General features: G+C 43.4%; 1 protein-coding gene across 1 annotated transcript in view; it reads left to right on the forward strand.

Moving 5' to 3' along the window:
- slc17a8 (solute carrier family 17 member 8) overlaps window positions 1–13,544 on the forward strand; it is a 51,983-nt gene that overhangs the window by 27,252 nt on the left and 11,187 nt on the right. The window contains exons 4-7 of the mRNA XM_055155545.1: window positions 2,899–3,013; window positions 4,709–4,796; window positions 9,163–9,249; window positions 12,896–13,038. Coding sequence (XP_055011520.1) covers window positions 2,899–3,013; window positions 4,709–4,796; window positions 9,163–9,249; window positions 12,896–13,038 — 433 coding nt within the window. The remainder of the gene's footprint in view (window positions 1–2,898; window positions 3,014–4,708; window positions 4,797–9,162; window positions 9,250–12,895; window positions 13,039–13,544) is intronic.

Genomic DNA, 13,544 nt, shown 5'->3' on the forward strand with positions numbered 1-13,544 from the left:
ATAAATTTGGTTTAATGTTTTCTGTGGAATTTTCATGTTGGACTGTTGCCCTCTGCAGGTCTCTGCTGTTTTTGTGTATTTTACAGAATTATTTTGGTGGTTGTGGTCAGTTGTGTTGTTTTCCTGGTGCATTTATTGTGCTGTTATCACATTGTTGGTGGCTGTGGTCAGTTGTGTTGGTGATTCGTGGTTGTGGTCAGTTCTGATTGGTGGTTTATGGTTGTGGTCAGTTGTGTTGGTGATTATGGTCAGTCATGTTGGTGGTTGTGGTCAGTTATGTTAGTAATTCGTCATTGTGGTCAGTTCTGTTGGTGGTTCATGGTTGTGGTTAATTGTGTCTGTGGCTGTGGTCAGTTGTGTTGTTTTTCTGGTGTGCCAGGTGCATTTATTCTGCTGTTATCACATTGTTTGGTTGTGGTCAGTTGTGTTGGTGGTTGTGGTCAGTTGTGTCTGTGGTTGTGGTCAGTTATGTTGTTTTCCTGGTGTACCCGGCATTTATTGTGCCGTTATCACACTGTTTGGCTGTGGTCAGTTGTGTTTGTGGTTGGGGATTCGTGGATGTGGTCAGTTCTGATTAGCAGTTGTAGTCAGTTCTGTTGTTTTTCTGGCATGCCCAGCTCCTTTATTGTGCCATTATCACATTGTTTGGCTGTGGTCAGTTGTGTCTGTAGCTGTGGTCAGTTGTTTTGGTGTTCGTGGTCAGTTGTTTTGGTGTTCGTGGTCAGTTGTTTTGGTGTTCGTGGTCAGTTGTTTTGGTGTTCGTGGTCAGTTGTGTCTGTGGTCAGTTGTGTTGTTTTCTCTCGTGCCCAGGCTCCTTTATTTACCCATTATCACATTGTTTGGCTGTGGTCAGTTGTGTCTGTGTCTGTGGTCAGTTGTGTCTGTGGTCAGTTGTGTCTGTGGTTGTGGTCAGTTGTGTCTGTGGCTGTGGTCAGTTGTGTCTGCGTCTGTGGTCAGTTGTGTTGTTTTCCTGGCGTGCCCGGCTCCTCTTATTGTGCCGTTATCACATTGTTTGGCTGTGGTCAGTTGTGTCTGTGGTTGTGGTCAGTTGTGTCTGTAGCTGTGGTCAGTTGTGTCTGTGTCTGTGGTCAGTTGTGTCGGCGGCTGTGGTGCCTGGCTCCTTTATTGTGCCGTTATCACATTGTTTGGCTGTGGTCAGTTGTTTTGGTGTTCGTGGTCAGTTGTGTTGGTGTTCGTGGTCAGTTGTGTCTGCGTCTGTGGTCAGTTGTGTCTGCGTCTGTGGTCAGTTGTGTCGGCGGCTGTGGTGCCTGGCTCCTTTATTGTGCCGTTATCACATTGTTTGGCTGTGGTCAGTTGTTTTGGTGTTCGTGGTCAGTTGTTTTGGTGTTCGTGGTCAGTTGTGTCTGTGGTCAGTTGTGTTGTTTTTCTCTCGTGCCCAGCTCCTTTATTTACCCATTATCACATTGTTTGGCTGTGGTCAGTTGTGTCTGTGTCTGTGGTCAGTTGTGTCTGTGGTCAGTTGTGTCTGTGGCTGTGGTCAGTTGTGTCTGTGGCTGTGGTCAGTTGTGTCTGCGTCTGTGGTCAGTTGTGTTGTTTTCCTGGCGTGCCCGGCTCCTTTATTGTGCCGTTATCACATTGTTTGGCTGTGGTCAGTTGTGTCTGTGGTTGTGTCAGTTGTGTCAGCTGTGGTCAGTTGTGTCTGTGTCTGTGGTCAGTTGTGTCGGCGGCTGTGGTGCCTGGCTCCTTTATTGTGCCGTTATCACATTGTTTGGCTGTGGTCAGTTGTTTTGGTGATTCGTGGTCAGTTGTTTTGGTGGTTGTGGTCAGTTGTGTCTGCGTCTGTGGTCAGTTGTGTCTGCGTCTGTGGTCAGTTGTGTCGGCGCTGTGGTGCCTGGCTCCTTTATTGTGCCGTTATCACATTGTTTGGCTGTGGTCAGTTGTTTGTGTTCTGGTCAGTGTTTTGGTGTTTGTCCAGTTGTGTCTGTGTGTCAGTGTGTGTTGTGGTGTCTTGTCTGTTTGGGTCCTTTATTGTGTTGTGGTCAGTTGTGTTCTGTGGGTCTTGTGTCTGTTGTCAGTTGTGTTGTGCCATGTTTGTTTTGTGTCATTGTGTTTGTGTGTGTTCAGTTGTGTCTGTGGTTGTGGTCAGTGTGTGTCTGTCAGCTGTGGTCAGTTGTGTCTGTGTCTGTGGTCAGTTGTGTCTGTGCGTGTCTGTGGTGCCTGGCTCCTTTATTGTGCCGTTATCACATTGTTTGGCTGTGGTCAGTTGTTTTGGTGTTCGTGGTGTCAGTTTGTGTTGGTGTTGTGGTCAGTTGTGTCTGCGTCTGTGGTCATTGTGTCTGGTCTGTGTCAGTTGTGGTCGGCGGCTGTGGTGCCTGGCTCCTTTATTGTGCCGTTATCACATTGTTTGGCTGTGGTCAGTTGTTTTGGTGTTCGTGGTCAGTTGTGTTGGTGTTCGTGGTCAGTTGTGTCTGCGTCTGTGGTCAGTTGTGTCTGCGTCTGTGGTCAGTTGTGTCGGCGGCTGTGGTGCCCGGCTCCTTTATTGTGCCGTTATCACATTGTTTGGCTGTGGGCTCAGGCCTGTCACACTCAGACTGACAGAGGTTCAGACGGAGGCACAGATACGCTCAGACTTTATTGAGCTGTCTGTATCAGAACAGGAACCAGGGAGACACTTCAAAATATGTGAATACGGCTAAATAATAACTGGAAAACACTGACAAATATTGTGATTGTTGCCATGGTGATTATTAGAGTATTAGAGAACATATTACATTTCAATTAAAGGAGAAAACTGACTCTTGTGAGCTTTTAGTCTTGTTAAAATGTTGTTCCTGATCCAAATGATTCCAAATGAAGGTGTCTGGAGCAATTCATCTTTTCAAATCCAGGTCCAGCTCATTTCTCCTGCGATGTGGCTGATGTTGTGTTCCGTTTCAGAGTGTTCGGAGCGGCCATCTTTCTCACCTCGATGCTCAACATGTTCATCCCGTCGGCGGCCAGAGTTCACTACGGCTGCGTCATGTTTGTGCGAATCCTGCAGGGTCTCGTGGAGGTGAGTGTGTGTCTAGAATTGATTTGTAGACAAAATATCAAAATAAAACACCAGGATCACTAATAATGCGAACATTTAAAGATCAAAATGACAAGTCTGAAATAGCAGTAAAAAGTTCTTCCCATGATAATGTGGCAAATTCACCAGAAAACCTGAGGGCCAAAAAGAAATGTTTCCCCCGGGCCATAGTTTGGACACCCCTGATATATACGTCTATGGTCTATTCTTCTATTGGTCAGCCATTCTCCATAAACATCATCGGATCATACAGACTTGGAGTCGTTCTGGTTGTGGGTGCAGTGTTCGTTCACACTAATCCGATTGAAAACGGCTCCAGAGTCGGAACGATCTGGTGCCTCCAGCTCCCACGAATTCATGTTGGTACAGATCTGATCCGGCACCGTGTGGACGCCTGAAAACACTGATACTCTGATGTAGGTCTGTGCACCACGAAGTAATTCACCGACAAAACACTAAGAGGCGAGAATATGTGTCCATTCATATGTCCGTGTGTCTGTGTGTACGACCTGCAGACGTATAATCTCTGAAAAGTTTCACATGAACCATCTCCAACACGACAGAAACACAGAACAGACTCACCATCAGCAGAACACCCCTCTGTCACAGAAAGAACACTCATATTCCACTGAGTCGTTTCCTTTAGTCCAACAGAAGCTGAACCACATCAGCGACACAAGGAAAGAGCTGGTTTTTTTTGAGCGTTTCGTTGATGCAAATGTGGTTTTAAGTTTCGTTTCTGTAAAACGTGAACAAATCTGCTCAAAGTTGTGTGGATAGGGGAAGGCTTGCGGACACAGAAACGACGTGTCTGGACCCAAATAATTTATGATACGGTGATTCGTTTCAGTGTAAACGTAACCTTATAAGACTAGTTTCTCAATAATATTTTTAGCCATCACAAATCACACAACTCTTTGCCTAAAGGCCGTAAATCATGAAAAATTGACCATTGTGAGCTTTTTATAATGTAGTTACCTCCTCAAAACAGACCTGAAGTTGTGTTTTGTTTCATTCTCATGTTTGAGTTTGACTTTTATTATTAGTCTGTCCATATCTCCAAAGCTCTAAATGCTCTGTTCCACCTTACGATGTCATGAAGTGGTAGTTTTCAAGTGAACAGCTCCTTTTACCTTTAGTTCAGTAGAGACTGAAAATTTCAGGGCTGGAATTATGCAATCACCCAATCCTAGTGAAGGTGTGTGGAGTTTAAAAACACAGTGGAGCACTTATTGTATTACCACATGGCATCACAAGGTGGAATCAGCCTAAATGTGCAGGGTTTGTGTGTTAAACATGTGAGAATGAAACAAAACACAACTCCAGGTCTATTTGTGATAAGGAAATTAGAACAGAGGTCAAACTAGTGTAATGTGGACCTTTTAATCCCACTGTTTTGGGTTTAAAGGAGCTAAAATAACATGGAGCTCCAAAGATCAACAATCTTGATATTAATGATTTGGATAATGTCAGTAATGATGCAGCAAAAGCTCCTCAAGGAATTTCAACAGGAACAAGCAGCACATTTTTAACTACAGTTCTGTTTACTCTCAAGAATACGGTAAATGTTGAGATCCATATTGTGATAATAACAGGCGCAGAGAGATGAGAGATGTTTGTGTATAATATATGTGATTTTGTTCTCTCCTCATTTCTTGTTTTTTATCTTGTCTCCAGGGCGTCACTTACCCAGCATGCCACGGGCTGTGGTCCAAATGGGCTCCGCCTCTTGAACGGAGCCGACTGGCCACTACCTCCTTCTGTGGTGAGTGTTCTGATGTGTTAAAGCACGAAAGGAAAGTCACAATATTCATCTGTTTTTGTTCCCCTGAATCTAAAACGGTAAAATAATAATAACAACAGTGTTTTATGATTAAAGGTCCAATATTACACACACTGGATTCTTGTGAGATTTAAAGGTTGTATGGAGGATTTTTTTTGGTTTCAAATTGTCAGTGATAGATTATAGATGCAGTCGCCTTGTAATTATGATGACCAAAAAAAAAGAGAATAAAAATTCATCAACTCTGGACGTGGTGGGGCCAGTGAAACATTTGCCAATAGATAACGACACTGCCTCGTTATCTGTGAGCTGACAGGCTGTCAATCAATCTCCCTACGTTTCTAGTGTAACTGACTTGCCTGCGCCGCCGGTACGTGGTTTACGTACGACTGTCACACAGTCCACAGACGCAAGCCGCACAGACACTGTTTACTCCACCAACGCAACAGTTCTTAGAGGCTTTTTGACCTATATCTTCCTCGCAGTTCGCACAAAGTTTGTTGCAATGGCGACAAGAATCCAGGAGCAGTTCGCCGCAAAAGAAAGTCCGTTTTTGAGGTGAAAGAAGAAGACAAGGGGAAAAGCAGCGAAGCCAAACTAAGGTGATTCTTATAGATTCATTCCAGCGATGGCGCGACTGAAGCAGACGAAGGGTCTAAAGACTGACACACTGGTCCACAAATTACTCCTGGACAGGAAACTTCTGCTTATTATGAAAACGTACTTTATTTCCAAGAGCTACACAAACGTTTTTCAGGACACGAAAGCGATATCCTATGTCTGAAAACGTAATTTTCAAGGCAAAGAAAGAGTCCGCTTGCTGCTGCGTCTTGTAGCTAGTTCATTTGCACGGAATCTCCACGCACTCTTCTCTGCACCCCTTTCCTGCTCCCCTCTCCTCTCTCCTCCCTCTCTCCCTGCTCCTCACTTCTCGTCCGCGAACGAAATGTCCGCACACCCGCTCCCCCCGCTCCTCACTTCTCCGTCTTGTCTAACCAACACTGTAGTTAGTTGTTTACAAGTCATGTGCAGCACCGGCTGTAAACAAACCTGTTTCTGGCGTAAGGAGGAGGAGGGAGGAGGCGTTTCTACGTAGGAGCTGTAGGGGAGGGGAGGTGGTTTCACGCATGCGCAACATTTGAAAAAGGACAAACAGTCGCTGGATTTCTCGTTCCTTGGAAAATCCTCTATACAACCTTTAAGTCATGGTCCCTCCTCAAAAACAGACTTTGAGTTGTGTTTTGTTTCACACGTTTGAGTAACACTTTATTATTAGTCTGGCTACATCTCCAAAACTCAAAATGCTCTGTTCCACTGTGTGATGTCATGGAGTGATAGTTTTCAAGTGAACAGCTCCTTTTACCTTTAAGGCCGAATTATAGCTCTGCGTCGACTCCCTGTACATTGTCGCTGTCATTTTTGACTTATGGATTTTCGCTGACGTCTGTGTGCCCGAAGTAATTCACCGCCACAACACCAGGGGGCGAGGATTTAAAAATGGCGTTCGTGTTTACAAAATTAAGCGGGAAAGCGGAGTACCGGAAATGTCTGTAGAGCGGATGTAGAGAGGAACAATCACAGCCCATATTCAGGGTATCCCCGAGTTTGACGACGCCAAATTTAAGACTCTTTTAAGACCTTTTTAAGACCATTTAAATGAAAATTAAGGCCAACATCGTATTGTACCCATTATGCACACGAAAAACACCAGATCCAATTCTAATAATGACCAAACAACTGTATCTAGAATCCAGTGTTGTGCATGAACGAGTTCAAAAGAACGCGTTCACTGAACACGTTCATTTTTCAGTGAACTTTGAACTGAACGCAACACTTTTGTAAATCAAGAACTTGAACGTGAATTTGTTCAAATTATGTATGATGAACGACGTACGTCAACTGTTGGGGTTCAGTTAAACGTCGGAATTTGACGAGTGATGATCTGCTCGCACTTCACCTCGCGAAACCACAGCCGCGTGTCAACGCGAAGGCAACTCCACCGGCAGTTTAGCGAACGTACGGGCTCTTGTGTCTCTCAATGGGAAGTCAATCAAACTTGACTGGCGCGTTTAGCTGCTTGTATTACCTTCTGTACAGGCTGACCACGGCAAACGCAAGGATTTCAAAAGTAAATTTCAAAGCACTAATTAACAGTCTATGTGGATCTGGGCTCTTTCACATGATCCACAACTGCCCAGGGAGCACAATGTGCTGATGGTAAATGCGCAAATACAACAATAGATACATGCTCTCTGTGGATTTTGACGGGGATACGCACCTACGCTCGTGTAGAGCGTCAAAAAACAGAATGGATCCTATTTTCTGAAAAATACACGCACAGGACGTTGCTCCGCGCGCGTATTATTTACTTGGTACATATGTCAGTGGGTTTTTCGTTTTTCTTCATACAAATTTGCTAAAATCACCGCGATATCAGCAGCGGTGAAACGCCGGAGGTGCGCCCGCGTAGACCGTGATCCTGAGCGAAATGACCGCAGAAGTCCGCGCTCCACAGAGCTGAACGCAGCTGATGCCCGATCGCACTCGGGGTTCTCTCAGGGGCGGTCCTAGATTCCAAGTTCTAGTCCAGGATTAGTCCTGGTTTGGTCCTGGTTTAGTCTGGTTTAGTCCTGGTTTAGTCCTGGTTCAGTTCTGGTTTAGACCTGGTTCAGTCCTGGTTCAATCCTGGTTTAGACCTGGTTCAATTCTGGTTCAGTCCTGGTTTAGTCTTGGTTTATTCCTGGTTTAAACCTGGTTAAGTCCTGGTTCAGTCGGTTTAAAAAAGTGGTTTAGTCCTGGTTTAGAACCTGGTTTACCTGGTTTAGACCTGGTTCAGTTCTGGTTTAGTCCTGGTTTAAACCTGGTTTAGTCCTGGTTTGGACCTGGTTCACTGGTTTAGTCCTGGTTTAACCTGGTTTAAGGTCCTGGTTCAGTCCATATACGGCGCAAAAGTTCAGCATCTTAACAGTTCTTTTGGTGAGAGTAAATTAAAAGTGCTGCAATAGTCGTGTCATGTTTTACATTTTTAATACAGTAAACTGTAATGTAACAAATGACTTTTGAAATGACAGTAACAAGTCATAAATAACACATTACAGTTTTAAAGTCACTTGTCCAACAGTGGATCTTGTAAAGTTGTTGTAAACTAGAAGTCAGTTGAAAAATAAATGCAGCCTTTCATTTACAGATTCATCTAAATATAAAATGAACTGAACTTTGAACTAGTTCAAAATTAAAATTGTGAACTATGAACGTGAACTATTCACTTTGAACAAGTGTGAACTGAACTTTGAACTAGTTCATGAAAAGTGTGAACTTGCACAACACTGCTAGAATCTAAGAGCCACAAACCTACACTTCCCCATGATCCATCCAACGTCTTCTTCCACTCTACCAATTTTTTACTTATTGCCGCCGGCGCCAGAAACCAAAGTATTGTTTTCTCATACTCCAAATTAGACGTTCATTCACGTTACATGATTTCACGTTGTTGTTTTTCCCTCCCTCCGTTTAACATTTCACTGCAGCCTGGTTGAGTTTCCAAAAAAAATAAAAAATAGGCTAATGAAATTTAAAACCTTTGTGAAAAAAAAAAGACTTGGGCAACATAAGTTAAGACTTTTTAAGGCCTTCATTTAGGATCATGAAATTTAAGACCTTATTAAGATTTTTAAGACCCCGCAGCTGCCCTGTTATTGTCTCTGTCGCTTTCACTGCTGTTTGTGTCTTTTCGATGCATAGTTAGAAAGTTTTGGCGGTGCGTGTCAGTCAACATGACCAGGAGGGGGTTCAAGACAACGCTGAAGGTTGAATTATATTTCGGTGTCGACTCAACACACACTGACGTCATTGCCTTGTCACCTTCGTTTTTGATTTATGGATCTGCGAGGACGTAGAGACGACCAATCACAGGCCTTATTGTCTGCGTCGCTTCCTCTTGCCGACTCTGTGTCGTGATGCAGACGATTTGACGCGTGACTATAAAGTTGGTTTTAGTTCAGTAGAGATCGGCAATTCCAGCTGTGAAATGATCCAGATGATTCTAGTGAAGGGATGTGGAGTGGAGTAAAAACGCAGCGAAGCTCTTCCTCTATCACCACATGACATCACAAAGTGGAACATAGTGTTTTCTGTTCGAGAGAAGCATGATGGAACTACATTAGAACATGGATCAGTGAATATTAATATGAGCTCTTTAAACATTGGAGATTTTAAAACAGATGCTGAAAAAGCTGAGCCTCTTTTTGCCCTGCCTTTTGAGATAAAATGTGTACCAAAATTATTATATTGAACTAATATTGTTGGTTTTTTAGGGATATTTAGCGCTGTTTTGTTTTGTTGTGTGCAGGGTCTTACGCCGGGGCAGTGATCGCGATGCCGTTGGCGGGGATCCTGGTGCAGTACGTGGGCTGGCCCTCTGTGTTTTACGTTTATGGTGAGTCTTATATTGTGCAAATATTTGTTGTTTTATCAGTGGAGTTAAAGTGGAATTAATTTGACTTAATCTTAGCTCAATAAATCGACATTTGGGCCACAGACAGAGTTCCACAGACAGAGTTCCTCAGACAGAGTTCCACAGACAGAGTTCCTCAGACAGACTTCCACAGACAGAGTTTTTCAGACAGAGTTCCTCAGACAGTTTCTCAGACAGAGCTCCACAGACAGAGCTCCACAGACAGAGTTCTTCAGACAGACTTCCACAGACAGACTTCCACAGACAGAGTTCCACAGACAGAGCTCCACAGACAGAGCTCCACAGACAGAGTTCCACAGACAGAGTTCTTCAGATAGAGTTCTTCAGACAGAGCTCCACAGACAGAGTTCTTCAGATAGAGCTCCAGAGACAGAGTTCAACAGACAGAGTTCTTCAGACAGAGCTCCACAGACAGAGTTCCACAGACAGAGTTCTTCAGACAGAGCTCCACAGACAGAGTTCCACAGACAGAGATCCTCAGACAGAGCTCCACAAACAGAGCTCCACAGACAGAGTTCTACAGACAGAGCTCCACAGTCAGAGTTCTTCAGACAGAGTTCCACAGACAGAGCTCCACAGACAGAGCTCCACAGACAGAGCTCCACAGACAGAGTTCTTTAGATAGAGCTCCAGAGACAGAGTTCCACAGACAGAGTTCTTCAGATAGAGTTCTTCAGACAGAGATCCACAGACAGACTTCCACAGACAGAGTTCTTCAGACAGAGCTCCACAGACAGAGTTCCACAGACAGAGATCCTCAGACAGAGATCCATAGACAGAGCTCCATAGACAGAGTTCCACAGACAGAGTTCTTCAGATAGAGTTCTTCAGACAGAGATCCACAGACAGACTTCCACAGACAGAGTTCTTCAGACAGAGCTCCACAGACAGAGTTCCACAGACAGAGTTCCACAGACAGAGCTCCACAGACAGAGTTCCACAAACAGAGTTCCACAGACAGAGTTCCACAGACAGAGCTCCATAGACAGAGCTCCACAGACAGAGCTCCACAGACAGAGTTCTTTAGATAGAGCTCCAGAGACAGAGTTCCACAGACAGAGTTCTTCAGATAGAGTTCTTCAGACAGAGATCCACAGACAGACTTCCACAGACAGACTTCCACAGACAGAGTTCCACAGACAGAGCTCCACAGACAGAGCTCCACAGACAGAGCTCCACAGACAGAGTTCCACAGACAGAGTTCTTTAGATAGAGCTCCAGAGACAGAGTTCCACAGACAGAGTTCTTCAGATAGAGTTCTTCAGACAGAGATCCACAGACAGACTTCCACAGACAGAGTTCTTCAGACAGAGCTCCACAGACAGAGTTCCACAGACAGAGATCCTCAGACAGAGATCCATAGACAGAATTCCACAGACAGACTTCCACAGATAGAGTTCCACAGACAGAGTTCCACAGACAGAGTTCCACAGACAGAGTTCCAAAGACAGAGTTCCATAGACAGAATTCCACAGACAGACTTCCACAGATAGAGTTCCACAGACAGAGTTCCACAGACAGAGTTCCACAGACAGAGCTCCATAGACAGACTTCCACAGATAGTTCCACAGACAGAGTTCCACAGACAGAGTTCCACAGACAGACTTCCACAGACAGAGTTCTTCAGACAGAGTTCCTCAGACAGAGTTCCACAGACAGAGCTCCACAGACAGAGTTCCACAGACAGAGTTCTTCAGATAGAGCTCCAGAGACAGAGTTCCACAGACAGAGTTCTTCAGATAGAGTTCTTCAGATAGAGTTCTTCAGATAGAGTTCTTCAGACAGAGCTCCACAGACAGAATTCCACAGACAGAGATCCTCAGACAGAGATCCATAGACAGAGTTCCAAAGACAGAGTTCCAAAGACAGAGCTCCATAGACAGAATTCCACAGATAGAGTTCCACAGACAGAGTTCCAAAGACAGAGCTCCATAGACAGAATTCCACAGACAGACTTCCACAGATAGAGTTCCACAGACAGAGTTCCACAGACAGAGTTCCACAGACAGAGTTCCACAGACAGACTTCCACAGACAGAGTTCCTCAGACAGAGTTCCTTAGACAGAGCTCCACAGACAGATTTCCACAAACAGAGCTCCACAGACAGACTTTCACAGACAGAGTTCCTCAGACAGAGCACCTCGGACAGAGTTCCACAGAGTAAAATGTTTAAAACCATAACTATGGAGCATTCCTGGCAAAGTGATCACATCCCCATGGAGACGAGCAGGTGGCAAGTCCTCCACCAGAAAAGTTGCACATGGCTCCTTTAATTCCACCACTGTGTTTCTGAGCTGTTTAAATGTCCTATATTATGCAAAACTGATTCTTGTGAGCTTTTAGTCACGTTATAATGTTGTTATCCAAGAAGAACTCAGCGTAAAAGTGCAGGGTTTGTGTGTTAAACGTGTGAATGAAACAAAACACACTGAAACTACATCAGAACACAGATCAGAAAACAGCTTAATGTGGGCCCTTTAACAGAGGCGCCTGGTTATCAGAGCAGCTCATGTTTGATTAATTAAACCAAAAATCTCACTTTGCCAAATGTGTTTTAATAAAATGGCACTCTGCTTCTGCTGTGATGTTATCTGATGATTTATTGGTGTAAATGAGCCTGTTCCTGTCTGAGCCTCGGAGTCGTGTCTCATTCACTCCAGTTTAATAATGAAAAATCTGCAGAGCTGCTCCTTAAATGCTCCGGTTTTATTATTAGTCGGGGCGCTTCTGTTTGAAATATCTTCATCCTAAAGGTGCACTGCGTAACTTTGCATGGTGGTGTTATTGCTTTGTCTGTAATGTTCCACAATAAGGTATTAAACTTATATGTAGTTGCATTTTTAGCTATTATGTGTAATTTTATTGCTCAAAAATACTTTAAAAACATGCATTTATTGCATTATGTGTGATTTTATTGCTCAAATATACCTTAAAAACATGCATTTATTCCATTTTATGTTATTTTATTGCTCAAAAATACTTTAAAACATGCATTTACTCCATTATGTGCGATTTTATTACTCAAAAATACTTTAAAAACATGCATTTATTCCATGTTATGTTATTTTATTACTCAAAAATACTTTAAAAACAGGCATTTATTCCATTATGTGTGATTTTATTACTCAAAAATACGTTATAAACATGCATTTATTCCATTTTGTCATTTTATTGCTCAAAAATACTTTAAAAACATGCATTTATTCCATTATGTGTGATTTTACTGCTCAAAATACCATAAAAACCTGCATTTTTACTGAGTGGACTCGCTTTTTCACAGATCTCACCTGTAAATTGTAGCAGTAGAGCCAAGTGACAGTGGTACAGGAGGAACAGGAGCAGCAGATACTCACACACCAGACTGACATTTTTAAAATATAAATCGCACTGGAGAATAAGTCACAGGAAACACACAAACTATGACAAAAGGTGCGACTTATAGCCCGAAAAATACGGTGAAAATAGTGTTACTCAAATAAATGAAACAAAACACACCTCCAGGTCAGTTTTTGAGGAGGGGACAGGGTTAGAACACGACTCAAACCTCACAGGAGTCAGTTTTGTGTAATATCGTGGTGTTAAATCGTGTACTCGTTGTCTTTCTCAGGCGTGTTCGGGTTCATCTGGTACATCATGTGGTTGTTACTGGCGTACGGGAGCCCGGCCGCCCACCCCACCATCACCGACGAGGAGAGGCTCTACATCGAGGCCGCCATCGGAGAAAGCATGAGCAAGCAGAGCGCCACACAGGTACGCGTTACAGCAGAGCTAAAGCTGCACTGTGGAACTTTTCTAATGCGGCGTTTCCTGTGTGGTGTTTATTCAATTACAGGTTTATTTATAGTTGAAAATACCTTGGAAAAACATAAGACTCTGTAAATAATATTATATTAGACTGAAAGTTGCACTGTGGAACTTTTTGCGTCATCTTTTTCACCTGCTTGTTTCTACGGACACGTCATTTCTCTGCCTGTAGTGTGTTAAAGTGTTAAAATTTCAGGGTAAAATATTTGTAATAGTTGTTTTTAACTCAAAAAGTGTTATTTTAACAATTTGAAAGTTAAATGGGGGTTTGAGTTGGGGTTATTTGCCAGAGTTGATATGGCTGGAGATAATTCAGCTTCCCATAGTGTTAATTCAACTTCTCTTTGTGTTAATTCAACTTCTCTTAGTGTTAATTCAACTTCTCTTAGTGTTAATTCAACTTCTCTTTGTGTTAATTCAACTTCTCTTTGTGTTAATTCAACTTCTCTTTG

Source organism: Boleophthalmus pectinirostris, unplaced genomic scaffold, assembly GCF_026225935.1.
Source record: "Boleophthalmus pectinirostris isolate CB_2022bp ecotype Guang Dong unplaced genomic scaffold, ASM2622593v1 HiC_scaffold_2, whole genome shotgun sequence".
Lineage (NCBI taxonomy): Eukaryota > Metazoa > Chordata > Actinopteri > Gobiiformes > Gobiidae > Boleophthalmus > Boleophthalmus pectinirostris.